The sequence below is a fragment of the Anas acuta genome, chromosome 4, assembly GCF_963932015.1.
Source record: "Anas acuta chromosome 4, bAnaAcu1.1, whole genome shotgun sequence".
In the NCBI taxonomy this organism is placed as follows: domain Eukaryota; kingdom Metazoa; phylum Chordata; class Aves; order Anseriformes; family Anatidae; genus Anas; species Anas acuta.
Window position 1 is genome coordinate 48,761,601 of NC_088982.1, and position 21,846 is coordinate 48,783,446.

The 21,846-nt window shown below is 38.0% G+C and overlaps 1 protein-coding gene and 1 long non-coding RNA gene across 8 annotated transcripts in view; one reads left to right on the forward strand and one right to left on the reverse strand.

Moving 5' to 3' along the window:
* LOC137856135 (uncharacterized) overlaps positions 1-21,846 on the reverse strand; it is a 76,967-nt gene that overhangs the window by 18,831 nt on the left and 36,290 nt on the right. The window lies entirely within an intron of this gene.
* On the forward strand, positions 58-19,926 carry SMIM31 (small integral membrane protein 31). 7 transcript variants are annotated; one of them, XM_068681158.1, is made up of 7 exons: positions 894-1,394; positions 3,349-3,569; positions 4,697-4,817; positions 6,047-6,176; positions 6,244-6,371; positions 6,550-6,616; positions 19,597-19,926. In XM_068681158.1, exons 4-7 carry the CDS (start codon positions 6,065-6,067, stop codon positions 19,680-19,682), a joined length of 393 nt encoding a protein of 130 aa, XP_068537259.1. In that variant the 5' UTR covers positions 894-1,394; positions 3,349-3,569; positions 4,697-4,817; positions 6,047-6,064; the 3' UTR covers positions 19,683-19,926. The 7 variants fall into 7 exon arrangements, 5 of the variants coding, with proteins under 5 accessions (XP_068537262.1, XP_068537259.1, XP_068537258.1 ...); XM_068681157.1 differs by lacking the exon at positions 3,349-3,569 and having other exon boundaries at positions 914-1,394; XM_068681161.1 differs by lacking the exons at positions 3,349-3,569; positions 4,697-4,817 and having other exon boundaries at positions 58-1,394.

The following is a 21,846-nucleotide window of genomic DNA, read 5'->3' on the forward strand; positions in this document are numbered from 1 at the left end:
GAAGTAAAATAAACAGAATCAACAAACAAGAGTCTAGAAAGTACCTACTATGAACTGAGGATATACCGTGATAACAGGGAACCTACAGATAGGCAAGTCCAAAGGCTGTCCTCATCCTTGTTGATGTATACGCACTGTATAGTCACTTACTTATTCTTCTAATATTTTTTTTTCTAATTGTTCTCCTTGTATTTCTTTGTTCCTTGTACAGCCTGTCTCTTACCTTTCCTTCTCTATCTATCTCGGTTTTTCTGTTTCAGTTCAATCTTGAGCCTATGAGTTCAAGCTCATGGATATACCTATGCTGCATAAACTGCCAGGCTGATTTAAATAAATGAACTCCTTATTTACGATGCCCAACCCATCACAGCACATGATTCAGCAGGTTATAATTCACAGGAGGAACTGATAGCTCAGATCCTCAGCATTCTGAAGTTAACAAACAAGGCTAATATACAGCAGATGATGTAAAGGAGTCAGCTTTTCATCATTCAGACAATTGAAAGACCTGCCAAAAAGCAGAATTTTGTAACAGTTAAAAGCAGCAAAGGGTATAAAACCAGAAACAACTGTCAAATTATTGAATCAATTTAGTGGTGCTTTAGAAACCATTTTAGTACAATCTTCCTCTGATCCATTCCCTCCAGTGTGTGAACTCTGTTTAAATACATAGCCTGACTCTTGTTTAATGTTTTTTAACCATAAAAACTGTGTATAGCAAGAAAAATACAGCATATTAATTAATAATATTATTTCCATTAATATAGTCTTTAAAACAAAGAAGGCAAAATTCACTTGTAAGTCTTTCTCAAGAAATGGTACCGTGGCTTAATTTTATTATGTGCTAGCTGTAAAAAGCTGAACACTAGGAATATAATTGAAACCAATGATATATGTTCCACTGCATTAACACAAAAACCTAAAGTTAATATCTTACAAAGATTGTATTTACTTAACTTGGCTGATGTAGTTACCTCACGTTATCAGTAATAGGAACAATAACTGGATTGAAACTGTAGATGTTATACTTCCATAAGTCATTTTTTGACCCTTGCACTTTATTTGGTTTAGTCAAACTTTTTTTTATGAGATCAAATCTTTTCCGCCACTTACAAAACTGGAATTTAATTAAAGCAGATTTTTTATTTTTTTAAAGTTTGGATACTGCCGTTTCTAATTTTCCAAGGCTTTACTGAGTTGAGTGTATTATCTACAGGGTCAAGTCCACAGTTCAGTTTCAGAAGTGTTCAACAACAGCTATGACAGCAGTGTCAACGTGTAAGGAGGTGCCTCAGCAAAAGCAATAAGAACGTACACTAAATGTGGAAATATCCTTCATGACAGTTCTCGCTTCATTGCCAGCATATTTCCCAACAAGAGGAACAGGCATGTTGGTATGTAGAATATATGTCTGTTTTGTATTTTTACGTGTCCTGTACTCTTTTCTTTCTCTACAATTTCATTTTCTCATTCCTATAGAAAACCTAGAAAGACATCAACTGTTTTTACTGCCAATAAACAACCTAGACTAGAGAAAATGCATATAGATTAAAAAAAGAATAAAAGAAAAAAAGAAAAAAAAAATAGGAAAAAGTAAAACTTAAAATTACAGATTTCATTATTTCCAACTCCCACTTAGTTCTTATTCTAATCTCGGTTCTATCTTTGTCTGAGCTCTGAAGTTAAAAGCCCTGTTTGGAGAAATTAAGGATTTTTGATTTATTTTCAGTCTCACATTTTTCTTCCATCCTGTCTAAGGCTGTGATTTGCTCCTTATTATTTCCTTATTTTCTTAGTCTTCCCACACAAGTCAACAACCATTTTTGTGGAGGAACCTGCTACAAGTTAGTGAAGTCCAAGCCACACCAGTTTAATGGATCAGCTTTATAAAGATTCCTGTAGGGCCAGAATTTTGTTTAGAAAATAAAATTCTGTAGAATCCAGTCATTAAACTACTTTCTGTACACATTTTGTTGAAAAGGCTAGGCTAAGAAACATTACACAACCACTGAATACCAGCTCTGGCACTGATTTGTTTTCCCTGCCTGGTGAACTGGTATATCATGAGGCACATTATTTAGGTTTCATCTGTTTTTAGAGTGTTTTAGAGTGTAAAACATATATATATATTTTTAAATCCTTTCAAAAATTGTATCGATCTTCCCTATCATTTCCAAGTTAATCATATTTCCAAAGCCATCAGAATTCATTACAAAGATCTGGAGTTTCACTGGTCTCCAGTAAAATGTCAACATCTGTATCTCAAGTGGTATAATTTTATAGTATTTTAGTAGTGTCCCTGTAAACACATAGTAACAGTGAAGGCTGGTCCAAGTTCTCTACAAGGGTGTCAACCTTTGTCTTTATTTTGTCCCTACCAACATCTCTTCCTACACCTACACAATTTCTTTTACTCATTTCTATCCAGCTCACTACAGTCTGCTTTCAAAATGATATTATGAACTGAGTGAATAACCCATGTTTTGTTAGGTTAGTCATATTCAAAAGGCATTGTCCTAAAACAAGTCTCCCTCTATTGAAAATATATGATAGGCATGTCAGCCTCTGAGGAAAATTTCTCAAAAATCATAGCACTGAAGACTGAAGGTTTTGTGTAACCTTAATATGAAATAGTCCCTATAACAGAAGCAAAAGATGCATCTTACAAATGTAGAGTGATCTTACAGTTCTCCAAAGAAATAGGGGCAGCATATTAGATCACATGGGAATGACAGGTCATTTAGAAACATCTTCCCAATATTACTGAACAAGAAGACCACACTCTTCCGCACACCAGCACCTATAGCTCTGTTCTGAAGATTCCTGTCATATGATGACACCAAACACAGTGATTGCTTTTGAGTTCATTCTTTCCTCATTTTTTTTTTCTTTTTAACTCTTGTTCCTCCCTGAGACATGTATTTCTGTTTCCCACGGTCAAACAAGGGAATAAACATGGTTAGGAAAACATGATGATTATGTTCCATGTCTCTGTGGTATGACTTTAACGACCAAAAGAAACTTGAACTTTAAAGATGGCCTAAGCACTGGGAGACATAAAAAATAGCTTTGCATTGTATTTGTCACAAAACTAAAGAGTTATTAAGCTCTTCTTTTTATATAGGAAATTGTAAAGAGTAAAACAAGAACCTTTCTGAAATGTTACTTGGATCAAAATAAACTTAAACATATGGAATTTATTCACTCACAGCTTTTAGCACTTGATTCCAGTTTGTCTGGTAGTTTTACTTTTGTTTTAAGTATTCAAAAGAGGAGGTACCAGCTTTTCAGTCACAACACAGAAACATGCTAGGGGTTAACCCTCTGTGTTCTTTGGCTTCATTACAGGTATCTGACCAGAATTTGTGTCTACTTGTAAAGCTTCCATAAAGTATTAATAAGACTTCAATTATGCATAGACCTTCTTTTTTTCACAAATATTGCACATTTCTCTGTTCTTGACAAACATAGGACACAGACAGAATATTCTGGTCTTCCATTGACCATGTCTCCAATGACTAGTCTCCAAGAAGACAGATAAGGTATTTTCTCAGTGGACAACAGACAATGTACGTGTATAAATAGATTAACACTGCAGTATAATAATTTATCATAATGTTTTGTGATTTGTAATATTAAATCAAATGACACATTTATTCTGATAGCTGCATATATTTGTTAATAAAATTGTCCTAATCCAGAATTAAGAAATATGAAGCCACACACTTTTTAAACATTTTTAAACATTTCTTAGTGTTTATGACTTTTTTCTCATTTATCAGCTCACTCTTTCTAATGTTTGTTGTACCTCAGCACCAGTAGATGGCTCTGCTTGTATTCTGTCCTAAACGTATGACAACCACGTAAACACATACTGCCAATGATAGGAAAAAAAATGCATTGTGCTAGACAGTTAAAGAGCTTATATGCCAACAACTTTCAGTGAGACTTCACAACTTTCAAAAGCATTACCAACTATCAGTAAAATCTGTGCATTTTTCTTTTACTTTGCTCAGATCGATTTTTCTCTTTGTGCCTAATGTCTACGATTTTATGATTACATTTAACTAATCAATGATATATAAGTCAAAATATCATTTAAATAAATGAATATACTATACATATATACACAACTATCCAAAATATATCCATTTGGCTTCTAACTTTCCTGAAAGAACTTGTAGACTGTTATGTATCAAAAAATGCCATCAACTGTAGAGAACTTCCAGAAATTAGGATCCTTCTTTAATTGCATACTAATTTATTTCTTCCAGCTAAGAAGTGCATGAAAGATAAATTAACCTTATTGACATATGGGATAATGGAAGAATTTGACTCCCTATATAGGAAAAGCTGTAAGCTTATATAAGCTATATATCTAGATTCAGGCAGATATATATACATGTATGTTAACTGTTGTATAGAAAAAAAAACATGCATATAGTCTGTCAATAACATATTTTTCAAAAGCCACACAGGTGTAAGTTCATGTCTGATTGGAACAGATCATTCTTACGTTTATTGAATAAAATGGGATAAGTACCTAATACGTCATACATACCTATATTTTAAAATAATTGAATAATTAGAATATTAAAAATTGATCATTTAGAAATCCCCTTTACTTAGCATGTAGCTAATATAATTAGAGGAGACTGACGCTTTAGTTTGTATAAATGCTATTTGTGTTTTTCAGACCAAAATTTTGCAGCAAACATACCTGTCCTTTAGAAATCAATAATATACAGAATAACTCCCAAAGTGATCAGAAAGATTCTTCAAAAGGACCATTTTTCATAGAAGCTGAATCAGTACAGGTATGGTTTTTACTGACATAGCCATCTCATTCTAATAATTATTGTTTGTATCAGTATGGATCTGAATTTTAAAATTCTTACAGATCCATTCACTGAGCTGGGTCTCTTATACTAGCTAATCTTGTTTACAATTACGTTAATATTTTACTAGGGCTTAAAATGCAACATGTTTTACAATGTACACACTCCAGTCCTGTCTGCCTAAATGGCAGTGTTATAACTTCTATGTGTCAGCTTGCATGCATATTGCTTGCATCTTGTAGGCAGGTACAAGAAAAAAAAACAACTTGTTGAGCTCTGTGCCTGCTCCTTGCACTTTCACCACTTGTCCCTGGGAGTCTCTAGCCTGGTGTGTACTGTACCTGCCATGAGGAAGGCAGCAACTGCAAAGCCTCAGGGAACCAAGATGCATTAGATCCTTCCAGCTTTAAGTGATTGACTTGTGCCTGAATCATTTTATGAAACTGTGATGATTACGAAGAAACCCCAATGGACTGTACACACAAATTTCTGGTAATCAGTAAGTGCTGGCTTCCCTTTATTTACTACAAGCTGCTTCAATGTCTTGATTTGCTTCTGATTCTTCACTTCTCTGTACAAATGTGCTCCTTGGTTTTCAGACTTCTGGGAGACTGCTTTTTAGACCTAAATCCTGTGAGTAACTGAACACTTTACATTTCCCTTGACTTCAGAACTTCCTCACTAACTGCTGACAGGGGCTTGACTGGTAATGCGATCGTTGCTTTGGTAATGCCGGGGCTTGCTCTCATACATGTTAAACCTTCCTCTACACAGAATGTAGTGTAGATGTGTACTACAAGTTTTACTGCTAAGAAAATCTACGCTATCCTACAGATACTTTTTGTTTTAATAAGGATTTTTTGCTATGCTGAAAGATTCACACATTGCTTAGAAATATATAAAATATATAGGATATAGACAGACATAGGTATCCAGCTGAGTGCAGCGTTACTTCAATAGCTGCTCTCATAACAGTAAAAGCAAGCTGTAAACGCCTCCTAGAGCAAACTCTACGTGCGTGCTACTTAGTAAGTAAAAGGGCTTAAATTTGCATTCCTGCATGAGCGACAGCATTGTTCCCTTACCTGCTGAAGTTACTTAACCAGTTAGACCAGGATCTGGCATCCTTCTGACTAAAGACCTGACTTCTCTGGGAGAGCAATCCCTCTCCACCACCAGCAGAGCCAACAGTTTGCACTTTTTCCTAGGTGGAGCAGTAACAGTTCATGGAGCTGCCTTTCACAAACCTTGAAGTAGCTTTCATCCTGCTGGCTTTTGTCATTTTCTCCTTGTTTACCCTGGCATCTATCTACAGTGATCCCCATGACAACAAAGAAGGTAAATGAAATAATCTAAAATAAATACAGTAGTTTACAGCTTTTACTAACTAATATTCTAATTATAGGTTTTGCGATCGATCTTGCTGATAGACTTGTAGTACACAACACTTCAGCTTCACAAGTACCATGCAGAGAGCAGAGAGTAATCAGTTACGTTATCAGTAAAAGTCACAAGCACAGAAATTGCGCTAAGGTATGAGACCGAGGGCTGTTGCAGCCCCATCTCCCCACACAGCCTGAGCTGTGCCAAACTGCTCAGAGCAGCACTGAAAGTAACCTCCCAATGAATAAGTGCTTGTTCTTTGCAAGGGAGCTTTTTTTTTTTTTTAACTTTTTTTTTTTTTTAACTTTTTTTCCCTTTTTTTCCCTAGCAACAGTTCTGCTTCGTGTTCAGAGGCACTATAAAACAGTCAGGCTGGGGATGTTCTTGTAATCAAGGTAAATGTTTGTTTTTATTAGGCTGAGGCCAAGTCCTTGCTCCCTTTTGTAAGAGCAAAAAAATGCCATTCAAAGCACGGAGGGTGTCTGTCTCCCTTTTAAAAGGTTTTGAAATCTGTGGATGTGAGGGGGGAGAACAACTTAATCCCCTGCTAGATCTACAAAGGAGATTTAACATAACCTTACAACATCAGCAGGGAATTCTCTTGTTACCACAGTCATCGCCATGCCCCCTAATCCCCTGCTGGCAGGAGCCTTGCCGGGCACTGGAGCAGAGCTGGTCAGAGGAAGCTCTGGCAAGCCCCACCAACAAAGCACAGCCTCTCCTCTTCCCATGGGATCACCCCAGTCCTACCTAACTCCACACTGAAGGCAGGAGGGAGGAAAATTAAAGGTAACTGGAATAAGGCACCCAGCAATACAGCTGCTGGTTTCTGCTCTATCTGATTGTAACTCAACCTACATTAATTTGGTTTCTGTCTAAATACCACTCGTATGGATTTTTTGCTGAGCAACACCACCAGTGGAGTGTTCTTAATGTGTGTTGTCTCACAAAACTTCAGGCTGCTTGATCGCTTGTAAAACACCAGCAATCCGCATGAAGGTAAATAAGTGTCACTGCTTCTGCAGCCTGCATCCCAAGTAGTTTTCTTTCTTACCCTTCTGCTGCCTTGGATTTTACATAATTTCTACACAGAAGGGGAAAGCGTTAGAAAACAACGCACATTTCTGCGGGCAAAGTATGGTTGCCATGAGAACTGACCTCATTCAGACAGCATGGACACAAACAGGTTTTCCTGAGAGAGGTCCATTGCACAGCCATGGCAGGAACAGCGGCTCCTCGCACTCCAGCAGGGACCAGGGAAAGAAGCGGACAAAGTGTACGCTCCCTGTGGCAACAAGCAAACATCAGCAGGGCAATTTTGCACAGGCTTGCAGATGAAAACTAGATGCTGTTTCACCTGTTTGTAACTGAGATATGTCATTCAAGGTTAGAAAGGGAAGTGAAGTGAATCATATTGATTTTAAACTTCTGTGCCTGCAGGTGGACTATGCAAGGGCAAGGTTAGGCCTCCTTCCTTGCCCTCAGCTTCCACAGTAATTTACTACAGAGATTGCATACGAGTAGCTCTGACAGTATTTTCTCAGTGTCAAAACTGCACAAGAACTTTCCACCTGTCCAGTTTTTACCCCCATGGCCATGCTTTTAGTTTGCAAAGAGAAAGCTAAAACTTCTGCTGAGCACTATATTAGAGCAGAGTCCTGACGTAAGAGCTCATGGGTGCCAAATGTCCTGCAGAGCTTGGTATGCTCAGCACAGCCAGGTCTGTCATTCCAGCTTAGGGCAGCTTGTGTCCGGGGACCTTGGTTGGAACTGCAATGAGAGCAAATTGCATTTATTCTGCCAACACAATAACCCCTGAATTCAGGCAACGTCTTCCTGCACTAATAGCATCTTGCAACCATGTTTTTAAACTCTACTTTTAGAGAAGTGATTGGCAGAGAGAAAATCTAAAACATAGCCAGCTTTCTAAAAGACGGTAGCAAGAGGAGAATGAAAACTATTACCCCCCCTTGTGCTAACATTGATGAGTGTCATATCAGAAACACTGCCTCGATACAAAGCTAAGTGAAAAACACTTAGATGCTTGGGTCAGGAGCTGGTCAGCAAAGGACTTGAGGCATGCTTACTGTTACACAGCAGTAGGACACTGGGTCAGTATCTTCTATAAACAGCCAAAAGGGGGCAGTTTCCCTTGACTTCCATACAGCATGTTATCTGAACAGGAAAGAAGAGCTACAGCAGGATTTTCATCTAAACTTCAGTTATTTCAATACAGTAACTTAGGTGGGGAAAATTGTACTTTTGTGAGAAGATGTGTTTGTTTGTTTTATTTTCTCTTGTGGCCAGGAAGTTTGCATGATGGTTTTCCCACAGTATAGACCATTGCGGGTATCTTCCAACTATCCAGGTAGATTAAGGAAAATGAGAAGTAGAAATGCTATAATGAATTTCTCAAGGTTCCCAAAAAATTTATAAGGGACATTTTCCTAAAAAACAATCTGGCCTTGTTTTACAGTATTTAATCATGGCATTGTATAGTAAGTAAGTAGATCACATTGCATCCTTGCCAGAGTTGGGAGTTCTGTAAAATTTTCCTCATGCAGTAATCCATGTGACTGTAAACATAACAAATTCCTACAAGTTTCACTCAGAGGGTGATGAGGCACTGGAACAGGTTGCCCAGAGAAGCTGTGTACGCCCCAGTCCTGGAAATGTTCAAGGCCAGGCTGTATGGGGCTTTGGGCAACCTGGTCTGGTGGGAGGTGTCCCTGCCCATGGCAGGGGGTGGAACTGGGTAGGCTTTAAGTTCCCTTCCTACCCAAGCCACTTTGATTCTATGATTGCTTAGAATAAGCAAGGTTTCCCTGCTCAGAAAGAAAAATGGTATCTGACAAATGAGTAAGACATGAGTGACAAGTGAGACCCTAGTAAGACAAATTCCCAATAACATGACAACTGAGATACTCGAAGGACATTGAAGAAGTGCAGGAATTACGTCTTCACAGTGAAGAATGGACACTGCTGAAAAATGCCCAAGTGCCTCACTAGAACTGCCATCAGGAAATTTCTATAGTCAAAACCTGTTCTCTGCCTGTTTTGTTGTCAAAAGATGTGTATCTCCAAATCATCACCCTCAGGAGCATGAAACAATTAAGAAAATTACGGTTAAAATAAGGCATGTGTCCTTATCTTTATAGTACACATAATAGCACTCCTGGAAGAGCTTCAAAACCAAATCCTACAGAAATCCTATATGTAAGATCAAAAAAATATTCATTACATGACTACAGAACCATTTTTTACTGACATTACTTATTGTTCTTTGTAAGTAGAGGTCTACAGGCTAACATCTGGTGCAGCCAGAGGTACAGTGCATAGACTAGAGCAAAGGCTGATGAGAATGTAAGCTGCTTGGAGACCTGTAGCAGGTCTGTCATTCCGAAGGAGCCTGAAGCACGTATTTCCAGCTGCCCTTTTAGGAGAAGCTAAACCCACAGTCACAACCTATATGGAACACCAGTTTCATGCCCCAGTGCTGTCCTCTATAAGCAATAACTGTGAGGAAGCAGCCTGGCTTCTTCTGGTTCTTTCCTTTGTGTAGCAGGTAAGCCTGGACTTTAATTCCTTAACTATTTGGCCTGTAACCCAAATGAACCAAACCACAGTGCCTCAAAACAAAGCACAATGTGCTTTACAGGGTTTTGTTTGAAGAAATATAAAAGATTACAGATTTATTGTACAAAAGTAAAAGGGAGCAAGACACATTAATAACTTATAATGCATTTGCCACCAAAGAGACAGTCATTAGAAGAGCACAGTTTCAAACAGAGTTCATGCAATAAATCTCCCACTGGAGGGAGTTCTCTAGTCATCCTAAGCCACGAGCTGTGCTATTTAGAGAAGAATTATCTTGCAAAGACCAGAAGCAACACATGGTTTCCTGGAAACCTTGCTCTCAGCAGTGTCTGTTAGCATTGAAATCTCAAATCTGAAGATTAAAATGCCTGTCTCGCCATTCATACCTCCTTATGTGACAAGCTGTTCCAAATACAGGTGTGTGCACGGGAGTTCTACAGCCTAGTTGATTTTTGCCTCAGGGAAACTTCATTTCATATGCACAAATTGAATTTCAGTGGAATAGAGTTACCATTTTGCTCCATTTACACTACATAATCCAAATGGCAAGACAGTAAGGAAGCTACTGGCAAGAAATACCCCTTGCCCCCTAACATCTGTTTCTCCTCATCCATAAATATGGTTATTTATTGCCAGAAAGAAAAGCAATTATACATATAAAACCAAAGAATGAAGGATGGCCTATACTAAGCTACTATTTTAAAAACTTGTTTAAATTAAAATGACTGAAATTCTTCAAGATGCCTTATTTCACACAGGCACCCCAATGCCTTCACCCTCCCCACTGGCACAAAGTCCATAACTCTGCCACTAATACAGAAATGTCAGGAAGGTTTCTGTCTGTATTTAAGAGCATGTTGTGGGATCCACATAACTAAAAAGGTGGACGTAAAGCTCATGGTAAATGCCATCCTTCTGCAAAAGTACAGGAGACACACTGTGTTAAAAATGTATTTCAGTTTTTCAATGACTTGTTCCAGCCTGGGGACTCAGAATACCCTGAACTTGATGTCTAGCTATCCATACAGGAGAGATGCTGGCTGGGAAGTTAGTAAGAAAGGTGAGTTGCAAGCAGAGTCCTGAACTTCAGCATCTCTATGGACTTGGCACGTCACTCTTGGGTAATGGTCTCTGGACTTGGCACATCTGCTTGGGTAATGAAGCACCAAGCCTTTGTAAGCAAGCAGAAGGAAAAGTAGCAGCCCTTTTTCTGCCATAGTCACCAACGAATGAGGAAGTCTGGGTCAGTTTAAGGACATTCACAAACCTGAGAGGATTTGGATGGCAGGATGTCCTTTCCAGGAGAGCTTGTGAGGTTAGATAGACTGCTGGACAGGCTTTGATGCCTGCTGCCAGGAGGCCATCACTGTGTAGGCGTGCAAGCTCCCTTGCATGAAGGAGAGAAGAACCAAGAGGCAGCCTGCCTTCCTGATCAGCCGAGAAAAATATCTCAGACTAGGGAACTTTGTATGACCTGTGCTTTGGAGACCACCCAGGTATCTTGAATAAAATTTATCTGTCATCAGATAAAATGTATAAACATATGAATAAAACGTATAAACACTAAACTTTAAAGTACATTTGATGTCCTTGCTCAAGGAAGTGAGTTACCATCTAATTTTCTGTTTTGGGATGGGAAATACTTATGGAATAAAGCCCTTGCTGTAGACCCAGGTATCACTGTCTCAGAAGTGTCAGCTAACAGCATAATTTCAGAGCATTTCTCTGCCAGAGGGATGATTCTACGCATGTGAGAAATGCAACTTTAAAGCTGGGAAAGGATGGTCTTGAAATACCTAAGGGTCAGTAAAACACTTCTTACAGGTCTTCATTAAGAGCATTTTCTGGGGGATAGCCTGAGCCATTGGCCTATACTTCTCTAGGAAGTTAGAGACAGGGGAACACTGTATCCCCTCAACACACACTGAACAGTGTGTCACGTAAAACTGTCCTACAGGGCAGAGCTTGAAATTGGAGTAAAGATCATCAGATCTAGATCTTGGGAACCTTTTATACAGCCAGAGGGTACTAGAGGATGCCAGCAGTACACACAGTTCCTTCACATGTAAGTGACTGAATCTCAGTTTGCTCACATGGAGTGCATGGGATTTATATCCATAAGAACTATAAAAATATATAATAAAAAAACAACAAAGAATTACATGAAAATGAAACTGCATGTTTTTAATACATTTCCTATCCTTGATATTTAAAAATAGTGACCATAATGTTCATTTTTTCTGATCTGATCATTTTGAAAATTCCTCTGTAAATCTCTACAATGATTTGAGTACTGATGTCGTGGACAGTAAAAAAGGCAAATAGTAATTTAGACTTTAGAACTTGTTGTTCTCTGAAAGGTTTAGAATACTTTTAATATTTCCAATATGCTATATATTAGGAAATGTTAATATTTCCATGATTTCTCTAACAAGAATTTCTCTTGATTAAGAACTGCTGTTAAGCCTTGTAAAGTCATTAACCACAAGGAATACTGCAAGCACACATGTCTGCAGACAAACCCCCTTCTACTTCTCTTTCTTATAAAAATAAAGGCTCAAGCAAGCTCGATGATCACACATTTACAAAGAACAGATTATTTCTAGAAAAATGACATCAGCTAAAACTGCCACAGACCACCAAAGGAAACAATAAATGTTGTGCATCAGCTGCTACTTTAGAGAACCAAGAGGATAAGGGCCAGATCCTGAGCACTGCGAAGAAAAAAAAAAAAAGAGTAACATTGAGAGTATTGTTTTGTACTAGTAAGTAAAATAAGAAGTAAAATAAGTAAAATCTGATTACACAGGAGAACAAAATACCACGGAAAAAGAAAGACTTCATCATGTAATATGAATTCTCTTAAACAATTACTAGGAATTCCTAACTAATTCTTAAACAGGAAAACTCTGCATAACGTAATAAAGTTTTCCACGTATTTCCATGGAAACACCACAATTTCATCAATCCTTACCTGTAGGTTACCTACAAAACTTACAAAGTACAATTTCAGGAATAAAAAGATTTGGCTATGCACTTGTTCTTACTAGGGAAAATCAAAGTGCTTAACAACACTGTTAGATCTGCAGAAGGAAACCTGGGGAATTAATGTTTAACCTTTCCTTCGTCACAAAGAAACCCTCTTCTCCATCTTGGGAACAACACTTGGTGACCTACATTCATTTGAAAGTCTAGTATCTATTTCTTTCCAGCAGCAGCAGTCACAACTCATATGCTTAATGTATTCTGATATAGAGGTCAGTCTTTTCAAACTCTAAACCAGCAGAACAGTTAGTTTTAGGGAGTCTATTTTATTTTATTTTATTTTATTTTATTTTATTTTATTTTATTTTATTTTATTTTATTTTATTTTATTTTATTTTATTTTATTTTAATTTATTTTATATTTTATTTTTTGCTGGAATAATTAACTGTCAAAGACTGCTCCTTTCACCATAATCAGTCATAAAAGTATATGTGATTCATTCTCAGAAGGACAACTTTCCATTCTAAATCAAAATTAGAAAATGTTTATTTAAAACTGATTATTACAGCTAATGGAAGATTAACTTTAAGAGGGCATTCTCAAAATTTAAGTACCCCAGGCATTCAACTGTTTGAAGATAATGACAGGTGGGAGACTATATTATAATTACGCTCCTAATTTTGTGATTTAAAACAAAGCATGTTAAAATGGTAGGGAATTAGTCTTGCTAATGTGGATGATTTCTGATTATAACATCCTCTATACTAGAAATATGTGCACATACATATATTTATCTCAAGACTTACGGTGGTTTTTGGGAGTAGTATAGCTTGGAGCAGAACTTGCAGATGAACTGCTAAAAACAGACTGTCACTGCATAAGGGAAACAGGGCATTTTACACCCTGTTCAAAGGAAAACTGTATAGGACCACCCATGCTGAAGCTATTTAGTAACAGAAAAGCCTATGCGGGATTGAACTACAGTAAATGGTGAAATACGGCAACAGAGCAATAGAGCAATAGAGCAATAAAGATGTGGCCTTAGAGCTGAAAATGTGAAGGTTATTGCTGAATAATGAAGTAAAAGAATGCATTTCATCTGAAATAATTGTAGAGGTTCCTCTGGTTGAATTTAATTTATCTGCAATTGGAGTAGCTAGGAGCGTCAAAGTCTTTAAAGGTATAGAGGCCAGAAGGGGAAGAGAAGGATGAAGATGACAAAAAAGAAAAAGGGAAAAAGAAAAAAAAAAAAAGCCAGAAAAGTTCTGGAATCAAAGCTGAGGAAGGACTTGGTTCCCCTAACTTTTAGGCTCCTGATCCTAGAGATGAACATGTCGGCTGCTGTGAGCAGGCCTGGGCTTGCCAAACAAAAAAGTTTCTAAACATCTGAGGACTTCCTAAACCTCATGAGAGAGGATGCCTTGGGGGAGGCTCACTGTGCCTATTTCTTTAATTCCTTTTCCCAGTATTTGCTAATGGTCAGTCAGAGAGGATACTAAGAGAGATGTACGTTTTGGGCAGATGCAGCACGTCCCATGCCCTGTGTGTTTAGCAGGAGTCTGTCTACATCTGGCCAGACGCGGTGCTGTGCACAGCATTGGGTCCCAAGTCCCACCATGTGCTGGACCCACCAGGGCTGCCCTGGAGGCAGGACCTGCCTTCTTAACACAGGGCTCCATGACTGCACATGTGCACAGAGTTGCCAGAGCAAGGTAAACAACCTGACCTTACTTTTCAGAAGATTCACCCGTCCTTTTAAAACATTACAGCAAGTAGTGGTGTTTGGTTTTGCTACTTCTCCTTCTAATAAAATAAAAGCTGGGGGGTGCCTGTTTGGAAAGCAGGAAATTTCAGTTCCTCAGCTCCTCCAGTCACCATGCTGTGAAAACGTGCCCTGCTGCTCCAGCTGAAGTGATCCACTGCACTACTCCCGGGCAGGCTTTGTGGAGCTAGAGATGGCTCTGTAGCCTGGTTCCCATCCCCAACATCAAGCAGGATCCACACTTTTCTGTCAGCTTTATTCATTCATATATTATTGAGTGAAGAACATTTCCAATAGGCTTTAAAACAGGAACAACATACATGTAGACCTTCATCCTTGTGCACTGTCCTCTGGGCAAATGCACAAACTACAGCAGAAGCCTATTCAATTTTAATGATTTTCTGCACATTTTTAAGAGGATAGATTTTTCTTTCTGCTTAGATCATGATGTGGCGGTTAGCACTTTCTTTGATGTATTTAGGCTCCTGCAGGTAAGGCACTGAAAAGTTTTCCACTTCCTACAGGAATGGTCTTACCTGCTAAGTGATTATAATGTAAGTAGTGGCTGTGCTCCTGTTCCACTTAAGGAGTTATGCCAAAGAGCTCTGAGGTAAGGCAGAAAGCATTGAAGGAGGCACACTCCCAGGGAGAAGATTTCTAGGGAAGCGGTGTAGAGAACGAGATCAGGTGCTTGGATGATTGCTCCATGCGGCTGGCAGGAGGAAAGCCCCGTAGCAGCAAGTGCTGTTCCTTCCTACCTCCAGTTCACTCAGCATAAACACCATTCAAAAGTGTCACCTGTCACTGCTCTGTCAAGTGCAGGCTGAATTCAGGATTTCAACTCCGAACTAGCACTGTAACAGGAGCAGGGAATGCCTTGTGCTGATCAGAATGAAATGACTGTGTTCAAAGAAAGTGCATCATATTTAAACACAAAATCCAAGGGGTAAGGTCATTAGTGGCAAGACAGTTTTTTTTGTCTTTTGTTTGTTTTTGTTTTTTTTTCTGAGAAAAATTCTGGAGAAACCTAATAGGCCTACAGCAAGTCTTTCCCCCCTACACACACAAAAACATTACCAGGGTGCTTTCATGTTGCTCCTTGCCTCCCCACACATAGACTTTAAAATTTACCAACTCCCTTTTGTGGCAAAACTCAGGGAAAATAAGCCACCTTTGAAAAGCACTACAAGGGAGGATAGAAAGGAAAGAAAAAACAGCCTTATGTTTTCAAACTAATGATGTGGGAGTTAGAATGGAACATTAAGACTTTCCCAGGAATCCCTAAAGAACTGTTATATATTATTTTAGGACTAAACTCAATCCATATTGGAGTCACAGAATTGCTTTTGAATTGTTGGGTAATACTCGTGGATTGGATGACTTTCTTAAACTCAGATGTAAATAAGAGTTTTCATCTCTTTGGGAGGTATATTTTGCTGTTAAATACATAGCAGAGTAAGTGCAAGAGAGGTTAAGGAGTCCTTCCCAGATTACAAACCCAACATTCTGGGTTGCAAGTAGGCAATAAATAAGATAACTCCATCACACCCTGTTCTCTGCCTACCACTTCTACTTTTTCCTCTGAATTTTAGTAACGTGATATCTTGCACCCCATCTGTGTGAGTGGTGGTTAGAAAGGATGTTTTTTTTTGAGGACTGTGTTTGTAGGATAGAGGCTTCCTGGTTCTCTATGAGTAGGAGAATTCATACCTGAAAGAATATGGGAAGAAAATAACTTTCGAATCTCAGGAATCTCTTCTGGCTTTGTGCCCTACTGCAGAATCACCTGCATGAGGACATACTGAGACTCATTTTGACATGTTTTTGTAGCTAGAAACACTTGAAATGTGAGTGTCCAAGGTAGTTGATGCTTCTGCTTGGCTCTGATGACCTTTTCTGTTCCCATGGGTTCTTGTTCAACCTCTGCCTCCACAGAACGCAGGCAACTCTCACCATGCTGGTACTTACCAGTACCTGTGGAGAGTAGACAGCTGTAGAACTATTGATAAATGACCTTAAGCATGCTTTTGCATGACCTGCATGGAATTTTGGAGACAAATCTCAAAATAAAATCAGATTTCTTTTAGTTTCCTATATTTTTCACTACATAGCCTTGAATTCCATACATATTTTGTGGCTGGCAGAGTGGCAAGGAAAGGTGGGGTAGATTTTTGTGAAAAATGCCATACATCTGTGCTCAAACTGCTATGTAATGGGACAGATAGATTTTTGGTAGCGTAGATCCTCTATGTATGAACTTACACTTGAGTATCTTAAACACAGGGGTTTTGAAAACTCCTTTCACTGAGATACAAACTAAAAGCACTTCCCTTGGACTGGGGGCAGGTTAAGAATGCTCATACAAAAAAGTACAAAGCCTTATCTGTAACTTGTCTTGCTAACAGGAATTGGCAATGTTTGATACGGGCTGCAGCCTAAAATAGCCAAATAAGAATCATGCACCCAAAGAAAGAGCAATTTAATAAAAAGGTATGTTGCTATGTTGCTAAGAGCACAGACCTGAGACCATTAACTGTTCTAATATAGGAGAAGAGAAGACAGGTTAGACAAATATTTTAAATATTGGATAACTATTTCTGAAGATTGCAAAAACAAAAGTACATATTTCAAAGGTAAGAGCACCATACTCCTAAGGACTTCAGGACCAGTCAAGTATGGAGAAAGTATGGAGGAGTAGATAGAGAGGGAATAAAAATAAAAAATAAAAATTAAACTAGACTTCACAACATCTAAAGGCACCAGCATTCTTCTCAGGAAATGTAATATTTTTCCTAGCTGAAAATTTATGCAACAGGTCAAATATATGTTGGCCTCGTTTTCTTTGATGGCAGGTTTTATAGATCAGATATCAGAGCCTTAGCATGGACAGCTCATGCAAAGACTCTAAGCCTGTTTAAAAATGGTGGCCCAAGAAAAATGAACTGGAAATGGAGTAACTCCCTAATGATGAATTTCAGGGGTTTTCTGTTTTATATAGCTAATAAAGGTCAAACATCTGAAAACATGGACTAGGCTACATATGAAACTGTAACAAGAAGGAAATTAGCTGAGTTTCTCAGAGGAAAACAAAAGTGGAGGCAGAAGTACATTAACGCTGGAGATTGAAGAAATGAGAGCTTTGCATAAAAATGGTTTATACGTTTATTTAAACACCTCTCACTTCCTTCTGTTATTAAAGAAAATTACGAAGGCACACAGCAGGTTGAAATGAAGATAGAGGAGTGTGAAAATAAGGCTAGTGAGCTCCTCACCTCCAGATAGAAAGTGGGAAAATGTCTATTTGCAGATGATAAAAATAACAATAATAAAAAATAAGTGTGATGAGGCTAAGGACCAGAGATATTGTTGAAGGATCCACCAGGTTTTACCTCAGTTTCATGGTCTCAGCTGGAGGGATACTATGGACAAAACTGCAGAATTACAGATGAATGATTTTAGCATGCCTTGGCTAAATATGGACCAGTTAGGTCCTGACTTAAAATAAACAAAAGGAAAAGAAGAGGCTATAGAAGTAATGAAATTAATGCTGACATAACACACCCCAAAATGAAATAGGAAGCTCATATGATAGAGTGCACCAGATTTTTTGAGAGAATAGAAAGATTTTCCTAATAATAACAAGATCGGATAAAATAGTAATACCAAAAACATTTTGAAACATTGGCTGATTTAAATTTCTTTTTGCATATTATATTTTCTAGGACTGTAACAAAAATAATTAAAAGACTGCTCACATAATAAACCTGAACAATCAGAATAATACCGTTCGTACATTCACAGGTCATATAGATAGCTGATGTTAACAGATGCCTTAGTTTTAGTCTGAATGCCAAGTGTATTTATCAATTAGTGAAGCGGTCTTTTTAACAAGCACACAGAAATGAGAAGTAGGACACTCAGATTATCTGTGTCATTTCTTCTCATTTACAATAAGGGAAATATTTTAAAAGAAACGTAAATGCTGATATGATTTTGAGAAATCAATATCAGACAACTCTGGCAGGAATATCCCACACTGGTGGTATTTTGAAGGAAAGTAAATCAAATTCATTAACAAAAATGGAATACAGACCTTTTTATCAATAGCAAAAAGCATGACAACTTTAACGTGGAAATAACTGAGCCATTTAATGCTATAGATACTGTTTTAAGGATCTGAAAAAAATAAATACACTTACACATATTTAATGTTGGCACTACTGCTAGAAGAGTATGTCTGCTATTACCAGCAAAATAGAGTTGTAAGAATTTTCTTCAAAATTTTAGGGTCTACAGGTATAAATAGGTTCAATAGATTTAAAACCAGTAATAGGAGAAGTGTTATAACAGTTCTAATACTTTAAGTTATAGCTGAAAATCTAACAAAATGACATCTTTCATAGTAATGAAAGTATTTATTTTCTTCTTTTATTATGACATGAGGTTTTATTTGTGCTTTGGAACTAGCCAAGTAAATTCCAGGTTCTGAAATTTTTTGGATTATTTTAATTCTGTTAGGGAAAACAGGTAATTCTATGCCCATATAAATATATTTACTGCTAAAAATAAAGGTGTTATTTGACATTGGTCAGAAAGCATTAATTCATTTTTTAAGACACCAAGCAATCATGACATAACTTACAGTCACAAACAGTCACAAACCTCATGAAATAAAGGGAGGAACATTCTTTACTTGTCCCATGTCTTTTCCACTGCCTGTAGAGTTAATGTTCTGCTTCTGGCACACAGTTAATTCTAATAAAGAAGCAGGAACTTGGGAAGCACACAGATGGCCACATACTATAAATTATGTGGTTGTCTTATGTGGGTGGTATTTAAAACATTGCTTCTTCACTCCCTCATATCAAGCCTGAAATCTGAAGGAACTTGGTGCTTGATAAGGCTTTTACATTTTCTATTTTTAATGTATGTGTGCAAGTCTTGTCAAGTAGGAAAATTTTTAGGTAACAATCTAACTATCTTTCTAAATCTGAAATGCTTTTCATTAATGATGATCCTGTTCTCTCCAGAGGAATGCTCCACACAGGAAGGATACAAGAAAAAGACCAAATCCAACAAGAAAAAGGCGCGTACAAGTATGACTGAAGTGATTTAGAAAAAGAACTATTACCCAGGTCCACTGCTGGACATACCTCTGAAAGAGGTAGCTTTGGAAGCTGGTCACCTGAAGACAGTGAGAAAAAGGATGTGAGAAAGGAAGGACCTGATCACCCATCAGATGGAATCCAGACGTGACAATTAGAGTTAATGAACCATGACCCATGAAGCTGTTTCAGCACCTTTTTACAACCCCACTTCATGACCTTAATAAAACTTCCAAGGCTTTTTTTTTTTTTTTTTACAAAGCACATCTGCTCTACATACTAAGGGGAGAAACTAGATTCAGAAGTTATGTTTGGTTTCTTCCCTGATTTTCAGTCATGTATAAAGTATATTTAAGATCAGTGTGTTTACTCCTCTATCTGTTAAGTCAACTGAACATCAGAAGATGCTATTTCTACAAGACTGTATAGCATTATTATAGTAGTTACTTAATTTACATTAACATTAATAAGCTGCTAAAGCTGACTGAAAAGTACCAGGCAAATATTTTTAAGTTAACCACTATAATGGCATCTATGTTCATATACTGTTTTTGACCCCAGATATTTAGAAAGCTAATAAGATGTCTTAAGAAAATTAGGTTGATTGATTTGCTGCTTTTGAAAGGTGCCTAACTCAACCTTGATACTAAGTCCTCCATTTCTTCACAGACACAAAACATTTCTGCAGTTTTGGGATCCCATCCATTTCCTGTAGGTCTCAAGCACGAGTATTACACCAGCACTGTTGCTTCTGTGCATAAGTAAAAAGAAGTAAAGGGAAGCACAAAGTAGTTCATGAGGAGCTCTAGTTGAGCTCTAAGTTTTAATATACACAGGGAAGGAGAACTTGCTTAGTTTCCCACCACAGCAATGAGTAAAAATATCAAGAAATTGACCTTGTTGTACAGCAAATCTTAAGATGGCAGTTGTAGAGCAGTTTAATTATGATGCATCATTTTCAGACTGTCAGTGGTTTTCAGGGTAGTAAGGAGAATGCCTTATTCTGTCAGATAACTAACACTAACTCCAAATTCCTGTTTGATCCCATATCACACTTTTTTTTTTCTTTTTTCTTTTTCCTAGAAAAGGGACTAAGTTCCTTTCAGAACCTCTCAACAGTTTCCCCAAATCACCAGAATCCATGTACTTGGTCTTCTGCTAGTGCATGGAATGGAGGACTGAAATAGGGCCAAACAATTCTTGTTTTTTTCATACCAGGCATTCCTTTCCCTGGCCTCCTCCTAAGATATTTAGCAATTATGCAAGTCTGTATGCAAGTCAATATGCAACATTCTCCCTACCTATGGCAGAGAGCTCCAAATCTCACTGCATGCTGAGCTCCCTACCTTCTCCAGTGACACTGCCACACTTCATCCCTAGCTACTTTCCTGCTGTCTCCTGCCTCCCCTACTTGTCCTCTCCACCAACAGGGATCATGAAACAGTGGGAGTGACAGAAAGGTAAAATCTCAAGAATTACAATTTACTTAATCTTTCAAAATTAAATTCACTCTCTCCTTCTAGACCAATTGTATAGGTGAAACTGTTACACTTCCCCTCCCGCCCCTCATTTGATATTAACCAGTAATTTAGAAAAAATAATCAGGTTGCATATTAATCCATGACCAAATCAATGCTAGATCCATTTCCTGGAAGGATAATGTAATGTTTTGTCACAACTTCATTTGTCATCCCAAGGTTTGATAAGTATTCAGCTTGTGCTAACACAAAAATGGTTTCCCCCAAACAAATCAATTCACTATGAAAACCGATGCCTAAATTACAACTGCTTTTTGGTAGTGGTAGTCTATTCCAGGGATACTTTTCTAGTGGCCTTGGTCAGAAATACGCAAAGGCAAGATACTTGGTGCAGAGCAGGAAGCTCACAAAAGCTTGAAGGCAGTGTCTTGTGGCAAGCTGCATCCCAGTTCCCCCTTCTCACTGTGTTAGAAAGTGATCGGTTATGTCTGGGAAAGAAAAAGGCATCTCAGCCACTGGTACCCCTTTCACTCTGAACGTAAAGAAAAACATAATTCAGAAGTTAGAGTCCAGTTTGATCTTGCCCAGGGAAATGTCTGTGGTATGTGCAGGACCTCATTAGGAGTGTCTGTCTCTCATGGGAAGTGGCTCATAGATCTTTCTTCTTAACTCAGGTTGTACTCACACATTCCACTTT

Coding starts and splice junctions, on each gene's coding strand:
- SMIM31 (XM_068681161.1), top strand. CDS start 6,065: ATGGAGCTGCCTTTCACAAACCTTGAAGTAGCTTTCATCCTGCTGGCT. Junction 6,177..6,243: donor TCCCCATGACAACAAAGAAG/GTAAATGAAATA, acceptor TTCTAATTATAG/GTTTTGCGATCGATCTTGCT. Junction 6,372..6,549: donor AGCACAGAAATTGCGCTAAG/GTATGAGACCGA, acceptor TTTTTTCCCTAG/CAACAGTTCTGCTTCGTGTT.